Raw genomic sequence first — 17816 nt, 5'->3', positions numbered from 1 at the left:
CCAGCCACAGGTGGCAGGGGTGCTGCTGGGGAGGAATGAGTGGAGCCGTGAAAGAGGAGGCAGATCTTCCAGCCTGAGCCGTGTTGTGGGCAAACGGGCAGTTCTAGAAAGCTGCCTATTCTCTGGCAGGCTGGGCCCATGGGCACTGAGGCAAAGGCAGATTCGGTACATTGGTGAGTGGAAAGAACATAGGTTCAAAGTCAGAAGACCTATGGTGCTTTGACCTCTATCCAAATGCCTAACCCTCCAGGGCTTAGTTTTTACAGCTATAAAATAAGAATACTGGGCCTTGCCCTCTGAGGGGACAGGGCGATCGTGTGGCTCAGATGTGGACGTGCACACTCTCAGGAGGCAACACAGCTGGCAGCTTGACCTGCCATGTGTGGCCAGAGGTCTGTGTTACTTCTGGACTTGTTTTTTTTCTTTTAAAAAAGGTGCTAGAAATGAACTGCTATGTCTTCTCAGTAGTAACACGAATATAATCCATTGACCTGTTTTATGGGAAAATATTTTCAGAACAAACTGCAAAGTTCAGTTTTTGTTAAAACAATTGTTAAATGGAGTGCTGTGTAGAACCTTCCCCGTGAGAGGCTTTCTTCGCACAGAAGTGGCCCTGGCGTTTAAGATGCGTTGAGGTGCGGTAGTTCTGAGTCAGGAGTCTGTGCTTCAGTCTCCAGGGGAGCAGCCCCATAGCTGCGTCAGCCGCGCTGCGTCACACAGGACCCTCGGGCTGGGCATGGAGCCGGGAGGAAGCACAGGAGCTCCCCCAGGCCCAGCCCGTCTCCACTGTACTTTCCTCAGCGTGGAGCCGACACTCTCTTGTCTCCCCCCACTCCTACCCCAGCAGAATGCAGAGTCCGTGACGGCGGGGATTTGGTCTGTTCCATTCACAGCCACGAGCACTTGCCAGTATATAGTAAGCACTCCAGTATTTGTAAAAAGAATGAGTGTGGGTTTTAATAGACGTGTTGAGTTACATGTCTAAAGACAGGCCCCCAAGCAGTAGATCAGCTGTGGAACAGGACCGCGGCTTCCCCGTGAGAAGTGGTGGGTGGGCTGTTACTGTGTATTGTGTGGATCTCTGTTTGAACTGGTGGGGGGCATCGCCGTTCACGTCACTTCTTTTTCTGTTCCGTTTTCGTTTTATTCATCAAGCAGTAACATTGAAGAAGATGTAGCCCTCACAACCAACAAGCAGATTTACTCCCAGCTTTTGAGAGCAACCGCTAACAGAAACACAGCTCTTTGGGAAAGAGTCGACGTTCTCATCCGCCTGCTGGACCAGCTGGCTCCCGGCCGTGGCAGCACCGTCCCATGACTCATGCCAGGGCCGCACCCGCACAGATGCTGCAGTGCCTTCAGCACGGGGGCTGGTTTGTCCATTCGGTGCTTCATTTAGTTAAATAAACGGGAAATATCCACTTAGAACAACAGGCACAGCGGTGGAAATGCAGACTTCTCATTTCCCATGACAGACAAATCATGGTCGAATTCTTTGGCTGCTTCATTGCAAGTGCTGAAACCAAATCAGAAGGAAAGCTCCCAGTGTTTATTTCCTTGAGAAGTGTGCGTGCCTCAATATTAATACACTTGCTGTGATGCATTTACACCGTTAAATATTTTTGAAGTATGGTATAAGCTATATGAGTTTAAGATACAATTATTTTGGATAAATGTTACTTTGGTCAAAGGAACTTATTCCAAATGAGTTTAGTCGTTCAGGTGGGTTAAAGGAACTTCCTGTATGTCGACAGTGTTTCCTTCTAAATGCACAGAAAGAACTCTGCCCTTTTTAAGCTTCAGTGCAGGATTTCTCGAAGACTAGCCATTGTGCAATTCTCGGTATTTAGTGCATGTTCTGAAGGGATCTGCTTTTCTTTCACCTTGTATGACAGTTGATCAAGAATAGGTACCCCCCCCCACTTTCTTATTTTAAACTTAAAACTGTGAATAATGTAAGAAAATTATTTTGAATAAATAAATTATTTATTTAAATGTCTTTGTCTTTTTCCATTTCACATTCTTCACATTGAGTTTTGATTTGAATTGGTTTAATCAATTTTACAAAGTAAAGACTAAAACATTAGAAATAAAATGGTGCCATACACGAAATTCTCACGAGACTGTAGACGTATTACTTGCTGCTGGTCCACGGCTCCTATCCAGTTGCGTACAAACATGCTGTCGTTCCAGTGCCCCGTGTGCAGTGCAGTACTTGTCAGTCAGTCGTCTCAGCCGCAAGAGACTGTAATGTGTTAAGCACGCTCTTTCCTGTCAGGGTGACAGTTTGGATGGATGTGCATGACACCTTCATAGACAAGCTCGCTGGGCCCCCACATCCACTGGCCTGGGCCTGAGCACAGGATGAGACGCAGCTGGTGACTTCCTTCAGAGCCATCTGCATTTTCGCCGTGCAGCCTCTTCATGTCGACTGGCAGCCCCTCCAGACACACCTCTTTGAGGGAATCTCAACTATGCTAGAAAAGCGTCTGCAATAAACTTGTTTTAAGCTGAATTTTTATGCCTTGCTTTCGTACACTGAGATTTTAGATGTTTTCCTTGACAATGATGATCCCTGTCAGCTGGGCAGACCTACCTCTTGCCATTGTCTACTTCCTTGTTCAGTTGTGTTGTCCTTGGGACAGATTTGTATCAATTTTCAAAAATTAACCATTGGAGCATTTCAAGTTTTGACTAAATTATAAAGCAGTTGTACAAAATCAGCTACATCACCTCTCAGGACAGCTAATATCCTGTTCCCCTTGCGGCAAGCACACACGACTCACACTGTCTCTGCTAGTTAAACCTGGACACGTGTGTTGTACACACCCAATTCTGGATTCATGAATTCAAAAAGGGTTTTCTACTTACGTAGAAATAAGGTCGAGTTAGGGATATGAGAGTCGCTTGCTTTGTCTAATGGCCTCTCTTCTTACTTAGCCTTTCCAGTCAAGACGGAAATTTGTTTTAAGCAAGAAGATACAAATTCGAGGTATCTTCCCTTGTCAAAGCAATAATATGAAAGTTCCTACAAGGGAAAGAAAGGTGCTTTTAAAATGTTTTTGTAGTTTGCTGATTTTAATTTAAATCTTAAAGTGCTTGTGTTTTAGCTGTTCCTTTAAAAGAATTGTGGTATTTGTGGCCTGAATCTTTTTCACTTAATTTCAGTGCCCAAATTTTGTCCACATCATTCCCTATGACATTGGGGGATTTTGTCTGTGTTAATTAGAGGTCACAGCTATATTATGTAAAGTTAAAGGGACATAACGTCTATCCTAGAGATGATTGATAATAGGAAAAATAAAGTTACCCAATTAGCTTTAAGAGACTTATTTCGGTAGACTAGCCTTCAGAACATAAATAGACTGCCATACAAAGTGTTTCCTGCTTTGAAGCAGAAGGAGCATGTCATGAATTACAGCAAACCAGAGAACCATTCAGGACCATCTGGATTCAAACAAAGAACACCCCAGGAACGGAGAGAGTGGGAAGCAAAGATGGGTTCCTCCAGACTTGTTTCATAACCTTTCCTAAAAATCTGTAAAATTATTGGGTAAGTTAGTTTTCTTTTTTTTTGCCTGAGAATTTGATTTTTTTTTTCCCCCCAAAATTCAAGTAATGCTTTTCCCATGGGTTTCAACTTAGCCCTATTCGCTTCTGCTACTAAAAGTCAGACATTTCCTCTTCGAAGAGAAATCTGTGGTTCTCTGCATTTGCCTGTTTTTCTTATTACATATTCAGGGTGGAGGCGTGGACGTCACAAACGTCAAACCACTTCTCTGAGATTGGCTTTTTCGGGAAGACGCCATTGGACGGGAGCCACGGACGCTGCCGTCTGTCTGCGTCGGTCACCACTTTCCAGTACAGGCTACCTTTGAAGAAGAACACGGACTTGTGTGCGAACGAGTAGTAGGCAGAGTCTATGCTTCTGAAAGGGTGGTTCTGTGGCTCTATCGCTGGGAAGACGTCCGTCATCTTCTTCGGGTAAGAACCAAGGACTTGATTTCTGTTGACATCAAATGCAAACACCTGCGAAGGAAATAAAATAAGACTGGCTTTTCTGAAAATCCTTCATTTTAGGTTAATTTATAGTGACGAGGTAAGTATAAATCTGTGGCTTTGCACTCAATTGTTTGGGCTTCACATTCTTAATTTTCCATGTGATGGGATGACCTGCCATTACCATATCTGAGAACAGTTTCTAACTAAGAACTTGGCCATCTGACATTTCAAGTAGGGATGACAGCAACACCAGGCCCCAAAGCCTCCTACTTACAAAGGACCCTTTGAAGAAGTAAATGAGCTGCTTCCTTCGGTCATAATAGGCAGTGTCCAGGGGACTTGGGATCCCAGGAAACCCTTCTGAAATCAGTTTGGGGTAGCTTTTCCCTCGCTCGTCTTCTGCGTGGGCCTGATCCTTCTCACTGTCGTATCTCCAGTACTGATTTCCTGAGAGCCAAACAAAACGGTGACCACAGAAAACGACACAGGACAGCCTGCAGCCTAGGTCCCTGCAAACCCTGACGTTCTGCTGTGATTCCGGCAGGAGGGAGGACTCACCATATCTGAGTGAAGCCTCCACTCAAATGATGACCCAGGTCCTGAATTACTTCTAGATTTGACCCCAGTAATCCCAGTGTGGCCACTGTCAGTTATAGTTCAGGACTTCTTAAACCACTGGAGCATGTGCTCCAACTTGGAAAGATCCACACTGTAAAGTCTGTCCTGAGGCAATTTCTCCATGTAACTGGACTCCAAGAATTCTTCCTTTGTGTGATGTGAAGGAAAGCTAAGACCAAGTTTACTCACAGATTTCTTATGGTAAAATTGCATGCCAAGTTCTTAGTTTGGCTCTTGCCTCATTAGTTCTGAGCCATTTAAAGCCATATGGTTGTATTACTAAGATTCAGGCAGCGAGCACCCACAGTCTATCTCTGGGTGGCAAGGGGAAGAAAAATCAGTAACCACAACTTCCCATTTGAGACCAGACTCCGCACGTACCCATCAGCCTGCAAAGGCAGCCTAGCCAGTGTCTGGGACAGCCGGGGGGCCTGGGCAGGGTGGCTGAGAGTCGGGAAGCAGCAGCAAGAAAGTCCCCTACATGTGTTCACAAGACCACCAGGCCCCCCACCAGTTCCTGCCTCCGCGAAACACTGACCTGCCTGCTGGATGAAGTCCGGCCCTGCCCTTCCAACCTAATCCCACCCCTACGACCCTCCAGGGTGCAGCTGTCTCAGATACGCTTGTTCACTCCCAGCTCTGAGGCTGTGAGCCTGGCCTTCCCTGCGCCCTTCCCACAGCCCCACCTCCCCTCACACACTACCCCAGGTGTCCTCTTCTGGGCACTCCAGGCGCTACCCACCCCTGCCCTGATCCTGCGTGGCTCCAGCATCTGATTCCGTTGACAGTGCTCACCTCCTCTGCTCACTTTGCCCCTTTAAATCATACGGTATTGGTAGCCTGCTAAGGTGTTTTTCTCCAGAATCAGACTCACACTTGTGTAGGGAGAGCCTTTTCTTACAGTTCTTGGGCAGCCAACTCAGAGCCGAGCACCATTCACTCATTCGTTCATTTGAAGAACTCAGTGCCTTGTGAAAAAGATCAGGGATACCACACAGTCCTGTGTTCACAGTTTACAATCGGATGGAACACACAGAAACCAAGGAATTTCTAGAGCATTACACAGGATCCCTGGTAGGGGCTCAAAGCATTTGTCCTGAAAGCGTTTGTTTAATAAAAGAAACAGTGCCGTCCGTAAAGACCTCTACCTTTAAAAAAATAACGTTCATCTCTTGTCCAAGTCCAGATGTGGACGAAAGCATCCAAGCTCCGTGCTGGGACCCCGTGCCAGCCAGCGAGGATGTGGACGGGGTCGCCGTATCGGGTCCGGTTGTTGCGGTTTTCATAAAGCCAGTACCAGCTGTTGCGGAAAAAATATGTGCTAAATCTCACCGTCACATCTCCATGTCGGTTTCTCTCTGTACGAATCCAGTCAAATGCAGTATCAAATGAGCCTTCACAGGAACCTTAAAAAACAAAACAAATAGAGAAGTCCAGCCACTCGTTACCCTGGTGCAGAAACCAACGGTTCCTACTTTCATGTGTGACTTGTATAGAGACAATTGCAAAGTCGGCATTTTCTATGCAGACATCTTAAAACAAGACATCTTATGGGATTGGAAGTAGGCCTTCCCTTGCTGAGTGGAGAGAGCTGGAGGGACCCCGCTGGCCTGCAACAGTTCTGGGCATGACTTCTGGCTTCATTCTGTTATTAATAGTGCTCCTGGTCACCTGCTAAACTGTCTCGCTTTGCATACTAGTTATACGATCACCCTAAGTATAGTTGATGCCTGTTTTGATGGCTGATCGGACTTCGTTGGAGGGAAGACGTTCTGGTTCTGGGCACACACAAGAGGGAGATTGTCACTGAGGGAAATAAATGTGTCCTGGCCTCTGTTATCCAGATGCTGCATGCCAAGAACAGGGCGGTTTGAGTAGAGCAGAAATAGGGGTGGTGTCTGTTTTAGATGGACAAGTGGAGACTAGCTTTCCTTTCCTGCAGCCTCGGTGCTAAATCATTAATCCTTTCCATTAAATAATTAGCACCAGCCCTTTGGCCTGGACAAGTATGCAGGCGTGAAAGCTCATCCTGGCAGGGCTGCTGGTCTTTGCCTTGGGAGTGCAGACATTTCTTCCAGCGGCTTCCAGCTCCTATAGCTCTCAGGGGATGCCATGACCTGGGTGGCCCACTTGTGTTTAGAGAACCCCTATGGCCCCCTCCTTCCTCGCAGGGAGTATCTAATGGATCCCATGAAAGACAGGACACAGAGGAAGTACCCATGAGAGTGTTTTGCTCTCCAAAATGGCTACCACCTAGCCATGGCCACCCTTAACTAAGAATTGGCATCCCAGAGCCTGAAGGCAGCTGCTCTTCTTGGGTGACGTCAGACTGTACCGTTTGGTGCCCTTTGGGGGCCAGCCTCCCAGTGAGGAGCAAATGGGGTCCTCTTATGCTCTGAGGACCCCCAGTGTCTCTGTCAGCTCCGAGGATCATCTCACCCAGAACAGCCTTACCATACAGCTTTTGAATGGCTTTCCTGTCTGACCAGTCCAACTCAAACGCAGGGCCCTGGGGAATGTAATTTGGCTGCATTATAGATCCTGTCCTGTAGGTGTGAGGCAAGCCGAGGACGTGGCCAATTTCATGGACGGCGACCTAGAAGGGAACACAAACCATCGGTGCAGTGTCAGTGCTGGGTGAGTGTCACTGGGACCCACCCCATCACAGAGGGCAGACCCTGGGCCTCCAGAGCACAAGGGGAATGAAGCTGACAGCCAGGGAACTTACTCAGAAGGAGGTGGACCTTCCCTGGAGAAGTTCTGGCTTTCTGGACTCCAGCCCACGCAACACTGCCCTTTGCCGCGTCACTGCGGGCAGCTGGAGACCACTTACTTTGAGAAGGCTGATGCCTCTGTCACTGGTGGGAGGTGTGAAGTGCTCGTCATCGTCAAAATGAATGTCACCCAGGCGCCAGGCATGTGCAAACTCCTGGCCGTTCCCATCAAAAACCCGAGGACAGCCCAGGTGCCGGCCTGGCAAGGGGAGAAGGGGAGAGGGGGTCCTGGTGAATCAGGAGTGCCCACTGCACAGACTCCTTCCTCCCGGGACCTGGGGACACAGACACCTGCAGGGTTCCCAGCCTCGAGGGGCTTGCAGTTTGGTGGCAGAAGCAGCTACTCCTGGACTAACTACTCAGCATGAGGAGTGCGTGACACACGGTTCTTTATAAGCAATTTTTTTTGTGTGTGACAAAATGTAAAGAGATAAACAGAGCTGTGTACCAAGGGCTGTGGGAGCCGCGAGGAGAGCAGCTGTCCCATCCGCCAGCAAGGTGTGTGTGTGGTGGCACGTGGAGTGCTGTGAGAAAGCTAGCTGATGGAGACAAAATCTGAGCTGGATCCTAACTGAGTGGTCATGGAAGGAAGGAGGTGCTGCCCAATGGCCACCCGCCTTACATTTGTATAGTTTCTCACCAAACTGCCCTGTGTACTTCTTGCAGTAGGAAGTTAGTCCAGTGAGGCCAGCTGGGCAGCTGTTAGCACTCCTAGTTCCTAGACGGGGCTGCAGACAAGTCCCTTTGTCCAAACCCACAGAGCTAGGAGGTGGTGGGGCCTGGGCGACAACCACCCGGCCCACCAGTGCCCTGGAGCAGCCTGAGCCCTCTGTGGGCAATGCTCATTGGGCAGACCTGCTCTGCGACAAGTGGAGGGACCTGCATTGATGTCCCCTGTGACCACTCTGCTCTTTGCAGGGTGACACGCCTGTGCCCTTTCCAGTGAGCTATAACAGTGACACCTACAATATGCCCACGCCCTGACAGGTGCCATCTCAGAACAATCTAGGAGACAGAGTTGGTGCCATTGCTCTGTGGTGACGGAGGCAAGCAGGAGGCCAGGGTGGGGTGACCCAGGTGGGCCCCATTATGCTAACCGGGCCCTACTTCAGGCCATGGGGGAAGGCAGAGGACAGGGTGGGCGCAAAGTCTTACCCCGCCTTACCTCGTCCAAAACCCAGCTGTATGTCAATCGTGGCTCCAGGGGCGGTGAGATCCTCCCGGAAGTCCAGTGGTATCACCTCGCTCCACATCCTGAAGGCCAGTCTGAAGATGTACCTCTGGTCCTCCACGGAGAGCTGGCTGCTGTAGCCCTCCCCCACCAACCTCCAGGTCAGGGTCTTTTTAGCGAAGGCCCGGGTGCCCCCACCCTGCGGGGAGCCTTTGGGCTGCCGGCCTGGCCCTGGGAGCAGAGTCTGCAGGAAGCGCTTCGGGCGGGCCCTGGGGCGCCGGCCCGGGAGGGTTGGCGGGGCCTGGGGTGCGGTGCTCGTGGCCTGCAGCTGGGACCGAGGGTCGGGGACGCCGCAGCGAGGCCGGTTCATGGTCGCCAGCGTCGCCGCATCCAGCTCCCCGCTCGCCGGCAGTGCGTTGAGCTTTTGGAACTTGCGCAGTGCCTCAGCCAGGGCAGCACCTGGGGGGCCCTCATCAGGCCGGTCGGGGCGGGGACCCCGGGACCCTGGGGCCACGGACCCCGCCCCCGGGGGCGCCTCTGCCCAGCCGTATTTGGACAGGAACCGCTGCCAGAGAGAAATGCACGGATCAGTGGGGCGGGGCCCGGACTGACAACATGCGGTGTTGCACACGTATGTCCTCTGCTTGCGTATGTCGCACACAGGACAGTGTGGATCTGCATTGCTGTCCCTAGTGTATTACGTGCGTACTTACCTGTGCTGTGCAGCATTCCTACTCCGTGTTTGTTGGTGGTTTGTGCGAGGCCCCGCGCCTGAGGAGGCGTGTGCGCACCTGTGCGTGCGTGCACACCTGTATGTGCGCGCCTGTGCGTGCGTGCACACCTGTATGTGCGCACCTGTGCGTGCGTGCACACCTGTATGTGCGCGCATATGTGTGCATATTCACGTGTGTGCGCGCGCCTGTGTGTGCGTGTGCGTGGTGCTGCTCACAGGCTTTTCGTACCTGCGCCGCGAAGAGGTCGGCGATGGGCGTGGCCCGGCGCAGCAGGGGCGGCGCGAGGTCCGAGCGGTCCCGGCTGTGGAAGAGGGTCTCAGGCCTCGCGGGCTGGGGGGCAGCGAGCCAGCCGAGCAGCAGGGTCGATCGGAAGATGGAGGCCGCGAGCATGGCCGGGTCCGAGCCGGGCTCCCACCTCTGCTGCGTCCCGTGTCCCCTCCTGGAGGAGCGGCCAGGACGCTCTTATAAGCAGCCACGGGAGCCGCCGCCCTTGTCACGCAGGCCTGAAGTGTGCCCAGCTGGAGGCCCGGCAGGCCCTGCGTGTGCTGCCCTTTGAAGACCCCGGGACCCCCGCTCTCGCTGGGGTGAGAACGCCTCCCCTCGCAGCCTGCGAAGTTTGCACACACTCAGGTAATTACATCGCGAACTTGCAGCCGCCTGCGGATTGCGTTTCTGTGGTGAAGTGGGTGTGGGCAAGTTTGCCGCCCAGGTGAGCGGTGGGGTGGCCGGCCATCCCGCCCGGAAGTGGAAGCATCTTCCTGGGTTCATGGACGTAGGTGTTTCTCGTCCTAGCTCATGGCTACGTGGTGCCTGTTCTGTGGGCCACGGATATTTCTATGAGGATGAACCAGAGTGGCCTGAGCTCCTAGAGCACGTCCCCACCCACGCTGCCCCTCTCAGTGTCACTTCAGGAAGGCAGAAGGTGGGGAGGAAAAAGGCAGGCAGAGCGAGGTTCAGCTGCCCTGAATTTCTGACTGGTCAGGCCGGAGAGCCTGAGGGATAAGCTTCCCGGGCACTGTGACTGCAGGTGAGAGCTCGGAATTGCAATGTCAACGGTCTGATAAGAAGAGCAAGTGTGCAGGCAAGTGGGGCTATGCTTTAGTTACTCCTTCATTCAGCAAATACTTGTTACTGTTTTGGGGACAGGGAATATAGAAATGAGCACTATGGACTCATTTTTTGCCCTCATGGAACTTAAATTCTAAGGGCGGGGAGGCAGTGAATAAAAATTCAAATCCTGACAAGAGCTAAGAATATCAGTAGTGGAAGTGAGAGCCTTGGAGGTGCGGGGAGGGGTCAATATTAAGATGGGCAGGAGACACCTCTTGCAAATATGAAATTTGAGCAATGAAAGCAAAATAAGAGGGACATAGTCATACATAACATGGGGTTCTGGGGTGGTAGAGGCAAAGGAAAGGACCGGTGCAAAGGCCCTGAGGCAGGCCCTGGCTGAGCACGGCTGGAAATAAGGGGCAGAAGGCGTGTGGTGGATTCAGTGATGGGGAGGGAGGTGGGAGGTTAGGATGGAGAGGAGCGGGAGCTGGGCAGAGGGGGAAGTGTCTATAGGTCAGGTAATTTGGATTCTACCCTAAGTTCAGTGGGACTGTCTTGAGCAGGAGAGTGACTTCATTGATTAATTGTTTAAAGAATCCTCCGAGTTGCTCTGTGGATGATAGATTAAAAGAGGTGCAGTGCAGAGGCCAGTGTAGGCTGCATCCTCTGGCCTGGAGCCCCCTCCTGGGAGCCCCAGCAACCCTTCTGTGCCAGGATGGTCTGATGGCCTTGTGGCCTGAGACCCCTCACTGGTCTCTAAGACGTTGGGGTTCCCTGGAAGGACAGAGACTAGACTGTGACCCAGGGGAATCTATTACTAATTAGGCCCCTGATCAGGTGTTGGGCCCCATGCCCAGTGCTGCACCTGTGACATTAAGGAATGTTCTCACAAAGAGCTGGTACACTCAACCAAAGTACCTGCACGGCCCCACTCAGCTCCTGTCAGCCTAGAGACTTCCGGAGCTGGCCATGTATCAGGTGGGGACTGGATGTCCTGGTGTGAGCACGAGCAGGAGGCATGAGTATGGATAATGTGGGGCCCCTCCTGATTACTCAGGGCCGCTCACCCTCAGCTATGTCAACAGATACCTGGGCCTTCTTACTGCACCCCTCTCCCTCTCTCCTATGGACATGCTCTCCTAGCACCCTGAACCTCACCACTGAGTGAGAGGGCTTTGTGGTCACTCCTCTGGGAGGGGGACTAACAGGAAGGAACCCTGGGCTAGTGGTCAGGACACAGGCATGGTTCATAGCTTGGAATTTCTCATCGCTACCCTCGTCCCTACTTGACACTTTCCATATTCAGAAGCAAACCCCAGGCATCATACAAATTTTATGCATAAATATTTCAGTACAGATCTATATAAGATAGATTATTGGGGGGAAAAAGGAAAGCATACTACTTACCATTGTCATGCCTTCAAACTTAGCAATAACCCTTTAATATTACCCAATTTACTCAAGCGGCGTTCACATTTTCAACGGTGGCTCCATTCTTTATTAAATTTTAAATGAGCATTTGACAGGAAGGCATACCCTGAAAACTTTGTGTAAAGCAGAAACTAAGGTGAATGGTAGAGGGAAATTACTAGAAGTGGCATGGGGCCATTGTGTGCTTCCCGTGTGACTGGCATCCAACATTTATGTCAAGTCAGAGTCTGGGCCCAGAGCTGGTGACTGCCGCTCCCCACTGTGCCCTGACAGCTGCTCTGCTCGGTTCCCCACCCTGGACTCCAGGAGAAGCTTTGTGTAGCCCAGTTAACCCCCGTGTCTCATAGAACGGGCCTGGCTGGCTCTCTGTGCCTGGTGATCAGAGAGACCTGTCCAGTCCTGGTACCCTACTCTGGTGCCTTCTCACTGTACCATGTTATAGATGTCTGTGTATGTTTTTCAATTATACATGTCGTATGTTATATGTATAATACCGGGGGTGCCAAAAAAATGTATACACATGACTTGTATTCATCTTTTGTTACTGGTATATAGTATTACAATTTTAATACAGCTTTTTCATTTCTTAAAATGTGTATACATTTTTTTGGCATCCTCTGTATAATATATATATATAACCATGTATATAACTGACATTTATATCACATGTCAGTTATATGTTTTATATATATTTATAGCTTTGTAAAACTACATAGTTACACATGTCAATCATATTTTTCAGTGTATTTATCCATTTACTTAACTGTATCAACATGTCAATGGACAGATATCTGAATTGTGCTAAGTGGCTGCATAGAGTTCCACTGTGTGGTTAAAACACAGAGTAACTCTTGGAAATCAGGGTATTGTTTACCTTCCCCACTTGACTGGTTTTCCTTCTGTTTTTTTATTTTTTTTAATTGAAATCTCAAACTATGTTTTGATTAGAAGATGAACCCTGAACGTTTTCTCTGGAGGAAACAAAAACCTGCAAAGGCACAAGAAGTCTGTTTCCTGGGAGACTAGAATTCTGACCATGGAACAGAGTTGAGAACTCTGTGATTGAGAGCTGGTGTCCTGAGGGCTGATGTCACACAGCCTGTGCCTTGACAGGTGTAAGACTCCGATGGTGCCTGCCGGCTCGGCGAGCTCTAGCTAAAGGCTGTGCTGAAAGTCAGGTCTGAAAACTTGCACGACAGCTGTCCCTAAGGACGATAGTAAGACCCCTCGTAGGGACCCAGAGGCGTGAGGAACTTATTTCTGAGCGGTCTTGTTCTCTGAACTCATTTTTTTCTCTCTTTTTTTTTTTTTTGCTTTATTGTGCCGTTGGCCTCATGCAGCTCAGGTGACTGGACTGAGAGAGGTGTGCCTACGATTTGGGCTGTTTGCTTGTCTCTCGGGGCGCTCTTCTCCCCAAGTATTGCTCAGCCTTTGGCTTCTCAAGGCTCAGATTGTTTGATTAACCCAAGTGCTTATTCCAGGTAAATTGGAGTTTAAGGAAGTCAGTTGGATTTAGGAGGAAAAACGGCAGGGGGGGGGTGTGTGGCCTACAGAATGAAGGACAAGAGATCCTGGAGAAACTGGTTCCTGGTTGGTGCAGGATACTCCCCATCTCTGAGCCTAGGGGACGGTGTGGCTGGAAGCTTCTAGAATCTCCTTAAACACTGAGGTGGCAGTGACCCAGTTATCCATGCGAGAATTGAAAACTTTTTGCCCCAAATACGTATTATTTACAAAATGGGTTTGCATATTCTCAGCAATGCACAACATAATGTTTTGGGAAAAGACATTCCCTTAGTTATTCCCATGGGAGATTTTTAAGCCTGATGTACAGTGAGGGGTCAATTCTGACTCTGAGAAGATGAATAATTTTAGGAGGTCCAGGTGTTTGTGAGTAAAGCGATTCACTCTAGCACAGGCCTGTTTGTCATTTACAGCTGCACGTCACTGCCTGAGAAAGGGAAAAGATTCTTCCCACGTTCTCTCCTGATTTCCTTCTCTCTGGACTTTGCATTTCAGTCCCTTTCATCCACAAATAAACCCCTTCCTCAGCCTGGGCCACATTAGGCCTCCCTGGGAGGACTCATTTGTGTTTCACACGCTAAGGCTCTGTGGTTGAAGGTGCTGCCTCCCCCACACGTTCGCTGCCTGCCTGCCCGCTCTGCCCAGGTGCCCGCTTGGCTTTGACCATGATCGAGAAGGTTGACACTCAGGTTATGATTGCCATTGGGGGCTCCTTACTGATCGCTGCTTTTGTGCTCATGTGCTGCTTCCTCTGTCTTTTCTGCAAATTGGCCAACATATTGAGGTGAGTGGCATAAGAGTGAACCCCTTGGAGCCCCTCCAATGGGACCCCGGGGCTCTCTGCTTGAGCGGGGTCTTTCCTTGCCCTGGGGCCACATCCTGGGGGAGGTCAGGAACAGCGGGCAGGTTGGAACAGGTGGAGGCAGGTGAGTATAGCATCTTGGCTTCTTCCCCTCTGGCGTGGCTTGTGTGTGTCAGCGCTGCTCGGCTGTCACCGACGTCATGGAGTTTACCCTCAGCTGCCCAGCTCAGCACACTGACTGCCCCCCCCCCCGTCCCAGGCACCGAGGACGGTGGGGGAGGCTGTGTGAATGAGTCTCTGCCTCACGTTTGCTCAGAAGATGCACTGAATTGATCTCCTCTTGCTTGAGCTGGGAGCTCTCGGGGTGTCCTCGCATTCATTGCCCGTGGCCTCGCGGCCTCAGGGACAGTGAGGTGGCCTGTAGGGTTATGGGGAGCTGAGCTGTGTGAAGATCCCGGGGACACCTGAAAATGGGATGTAGGTCAGGATACACTTGGAGCTCTTTTCAAAATGATTTGCACTTGATCTGGAGCAGAGGAGCAGTTTTCCAGGAGGTCAAATGAATATTGTCAGTTTGGGGAGGTTAACGCAGAGGGGATGGCGAGCCCCAGGCCTCCCCGTCACACCTGCACCTGCCACCTGCAGCAAATGCACGTCAGGCACTGACCAGGTCAGACGGTGCCAAGCCTGTGGTGTCCGCCCTGGGATTCATCTCACCCTCACTTCACGTTATAAAAATGTTTGGGGAGGAAAGTGCTGGGTAAGGATTCGCAAGGGGGGCAGAGAAGTATAATCGTGCGCTAGGGCCGCACGGTGTGGTTTGCCAGCTGAGAACTTCCGGACAAGTGTAAGAAAGGGATTTAAACAAACAAAAAAGAAATCTAATGCTTTTTATAAAATCTCTGAAGGAAACTGTGACAACCAGTGCGTCGACACAAAAGGCAAGAGACTTGGTTTGGACGAAGGTCGCCCTGAGACGCTGCCATCTCCACACTGTCCACTGTCAGCTCCCGACAACCAAGCCTCAGAGAGCGGCAGTGCGGAGCTCGTCCCCCAGGCAGAGGTGGCGCCCCTGCGTCTCCCACCACAGGCCTGGCCTGCGAAGTACAGACTGTCCATGCCGAGCTCACCTGCCTCCTGACTGTGCTTTCAAGGTGTTTGCGGCCCCTGGAGGACAAGAGCTGTGCTGTCCCTGGTCCCCAGGCCCAGACTCAGCAGGTGTCAGGGGCCATGACCCGAATGTCATCTTTGCCAGCCTGGCAACACATTCCACCAGAGGAGCCTCTGAACTCAGATAAAGCCGTGAGTAAATCCAGAGCAACACTGTTTGCTTGCTGACCAGAATGTTGCACGTTGCTTACTAGTCACCAGCAGTGGCTCTTGGTCCTGCTCCGGGGACAGCAGGAACACTTTCCTAGGTTGCAATGGGAGCATCCAGGAGGCAACAGCTCAGACCTCTCTTGACAGATGGGGAACCGGAAGGTTAGAGGGCAGGAGTGCCTCTCCTGGCGTCAAGCAGACGCTGGGGACAGGGAGACCGGGACAGCCCTCAGAGTCTAGCTTCCGGCCCTCCCCCGCGTGCCACGCGCCTCCCGCTGAGCTTCCAGGACCCTCCAGACTGTTCACTTGTAACAGCTTCCCTTCGCAAAGTCCGTCCTTCACAACTCTCCTGGGCGTGGGGCTGGTTGGTGTGGGCGCACACGAGTCCCTGGAAAGAGGGAACGTAGGCCAGAGTTCGGCAAGCCCTCTAAGCACCTCTGTAAAATGTCTTCTCCCTGCTGTCCTCTCCCAACTGCCTTCGGTCCCTTCTGATCCTGCAGCCTGCCTGCTGAGGTCCCTCAGCCTGGAACTTGGCTGGGGCTGTCAGGGTGTCCTGTGGGGCTCCTGTTTCGTCCCCCGCCCCTGGAGGTGCCGTACACATCCACACACTCGAAGCTAAACGTCCCCAAGCTGGCCTATCCCTGGTGTGCCCCTCCATGCATGCTCTTCCAGCTACTAGGCCATACACGATTCACTCATTGGCAGAACTGTGGTCCCAAAGAGGAAGTGGGGTTCCTTAAAGCTGAGTTTTGCCTGCTCAGCCCCCGTGTGCTGAGCTGCTAACAGGCACCTCCAGCCCAGCTGCCCAAGCCCGGGTTCCCTCCTTACAGCGGTAGCCAGGGAAACCGCACCCTCCACTGGGCCCATCTTCTCTCTCGTGGACCCGCTCCTCCTGCCACATCGGCTAGAACCTGTCCTGTCACAATGGGCCCCCATCTTTAACCAAACCTGCTCCGCCTCACCTTAAACCCTGGCCACATCTTTGCAAAAGGTCACTTCAGGTTGCTGTGGGGATGAAAGAAGACAGAAGCAGACATTTGGAAAATCCTCATCCCGTTCCCAGCCCACCCCGGCCCTCACTGGGCTGGGAGAAGCAAACCTCCTACACCCAGTGGGGTGCTGTTCCTCCTTTTTCCACGACCTCCTGCTTCTGCCCATGCCATCCTTTTTCACCATGTCCTCCCCACCTGCCTCAGCGGGGTTTCTCTTCCTTCTTCGTGGCTCCCGCCTGTCTTGTGTGTCTAGCTTCTAGAATATTCCAGGCATCATGCTGGAGTGATGGCACCCTGACTGGCGGGACCCAGTTCAGATCATCCGGTGGTTTTCAAACATGCTCGCATGTGGGGACCCCCAGGGCGCTGCTGGTGCATGGGCTTGACCCTAGAAACCAGCGAAGCAGAGTGCGGGGGTGGTGCCCGAGCAGCTTCACTTTCAGACGCATGTAACGTGGTTCTGACATGCAGGCAGCCTTCCCGATTCACAGTCTGCTGTTACAGAGAAAGCTGTGTTACCCCACGGCGCTTTCCAAATTATTTTACTCCGTCTTCTGGGGCAAGTGCTGCCCTGCACCCCACACCCCAGCCAGTCTCCAAACACACCCGTCCCCCCAGAAGTTGCCTCGGGCCCGTTTGCATCAAGCCCATGTCCACAGCTGCACACGCGCACCTCTCCCTCGTGGGCTAACCTAGTCCTTCTGTGGCGTGCTTGTCCCCAGGGTGTCCCCGTCAGCTTTCTGACCAGCCTGCTGCTCACCACAGCCAGGACCGCAACCCCACAGTAGCGAAGCTGCAGGTTTTCTCCTCCTTCCCACCCAGTAGTCCACCGCTTTTGGCTGAAAAAGCCCCGGGTGTCATTTAACCTCACAAGTCTCTATTTCTTCACCAGCACAATGGGAATGAGAGTGGTGTCCACCACCCAGGATGGACGTCAAAGCAAGGCCTGTGCCTAGCGCTGCGGCACGCAGGCGCTGCCAGTGGAAGGCACCTCCCAATGCTGCCTTCCACGGGCCCACGGCGTGCGGGGGACGCAGGCCTCTTGCCCACCAGCTCACATTACTGAAGGACAGACGTGGTTTCATTCAGCCCAGTTCAAGTTCCGGGCCAAGATTTAAAAAGAGGAAACGAAGTATGGGACAATGGCAAAGCCTCTCGCTGGGCACTGTACCTGCCGACGACCTCGCAGCCCCTCCGCCCTGACTCACTAGCTGCATTGGCATTTCTGAGGAAAGAGTCTCCGTGTTTGACTTACAATTGTCAACAGCTCACAAACCAGAAACTTCCGGGGCCTTTTTATAGGACAAATAAAACACAGAGCAAATTTCGGCATTCATACCGAGTTTGCCGGTTATCAGAACGTGGACACATCTGTTTCCTCCGAAACACAGCTCT

The 17816-nt window shown here is 51.7% G+C and overlaps 2 protein-coding genes and 1 long non-coding RNA gene across 5 annotated transcripts in view; 2 read left to right on the top strand and 1 right to left on the bottom strand.

The window, feature by feature from the left end:
* The window catches only part of EDRF1 (erythroid differentiation regulatory factor 1), a 37379-nt gene extending 35380 nt beyond the window's left edge, over nt 1–1999 (top strand). For 2 of the 3 annotated variants that reach the window (XM_019742208.3, XM_019742211.3), the window contains one exon: nt 1156–1999. In XM_019742208.3, coding sequence (XP_019597767.2) covers nt 1156–1318 — 163 coding nt within the window. In that variant the 3' untranslated portion in view covers nt 1319–1999. The remainder of the gene's footprint in view (nt 1–1155) is intronic. The other variant, XM_019742210.3, reaches the window with a different exon arrangement.
* Nucleotides 2000–2131: 132 nt separating this feature from the next.
* Nucleotides 2132–9689, bottom strand: MMP21 (matrix metallopeptidase 21). Its single transcript, XM_019742189.3, has 7 exons — nt 9528–9689; nt 8560–9130; nt 7454–7593; nt 7075–7216; nt 5769–6026; nt 4277–4449; nt 2132–4029 (listed from the first exon to the last, which is right to left on the bottom strand). The coding sequence occupies exons 1-7, from the start codon at nt 9687–9689 to the stop codon at nt 3730–3732; spliced, it is 1746 nt and encodes a 581-aa protein (XP_019597748.3). The 3' UTR covers nt 2132–3729.
* Nucleotides 9690–9812: 123 nt separating this feature from the next.
* On the top strand, nt 9813–17697 carry LOC141572875 (uncharacterized). The gene is made up of 3 exons (XR_012498354.2): nt 9813–9929; nt 15018–15411; nt 17314–17697. It is a non-coding gene; the product is annotated as an uncharacterized LOC141572875 (long non-coding RNA).
* The last annotated feature ends 119 nt before the right edge of the window (nt 17698–17816 follow it).

The sequence above is a fragment of the Rhinolophus sinicus genome, chromosome 15 (assembly GCF_057876585.1).
Source record: "Rhinolophus sinicus isolate RSI-liver-muscle chromosome 15, RSI-T2T, whole genome shotgun sequence".
NCBI lineage: Eukaryota > Metazoa > Chordata > Mammalia > Chiroptera > Rhinolophidae > Rhinolophus > Rhinolophus sinicus.
The sequence above is the reverse complement of the archived record's forward strand: the minus strand, read 5'-3'. Positions and strand labels throughout refer to the sequence as shown.

Coding starts and splice junctions, on each gene's coding strand:
- MMP21 (XM_019742189.3), bottom strand. CDS start 9,689: ATGCTCGCGGCCTCCATCTTCCGATCGACCCTGCTGCTCGGCTGGCTC. Junction 9,131..9,527: donor CCGACCTCTTCGCGGCGCAG/GTACGAAAAGCC, acceptor TCTCTCTGGCAG/CGGTTCCTGTCCAAATACGG. Junction 7,217..7,453: donor GAGGCATCAGCCTTCTCAAA/GTAAGTGGTCTC, acceptor GTTCCCTTCTAG/GTCGCCGTCCATGAAATTGG.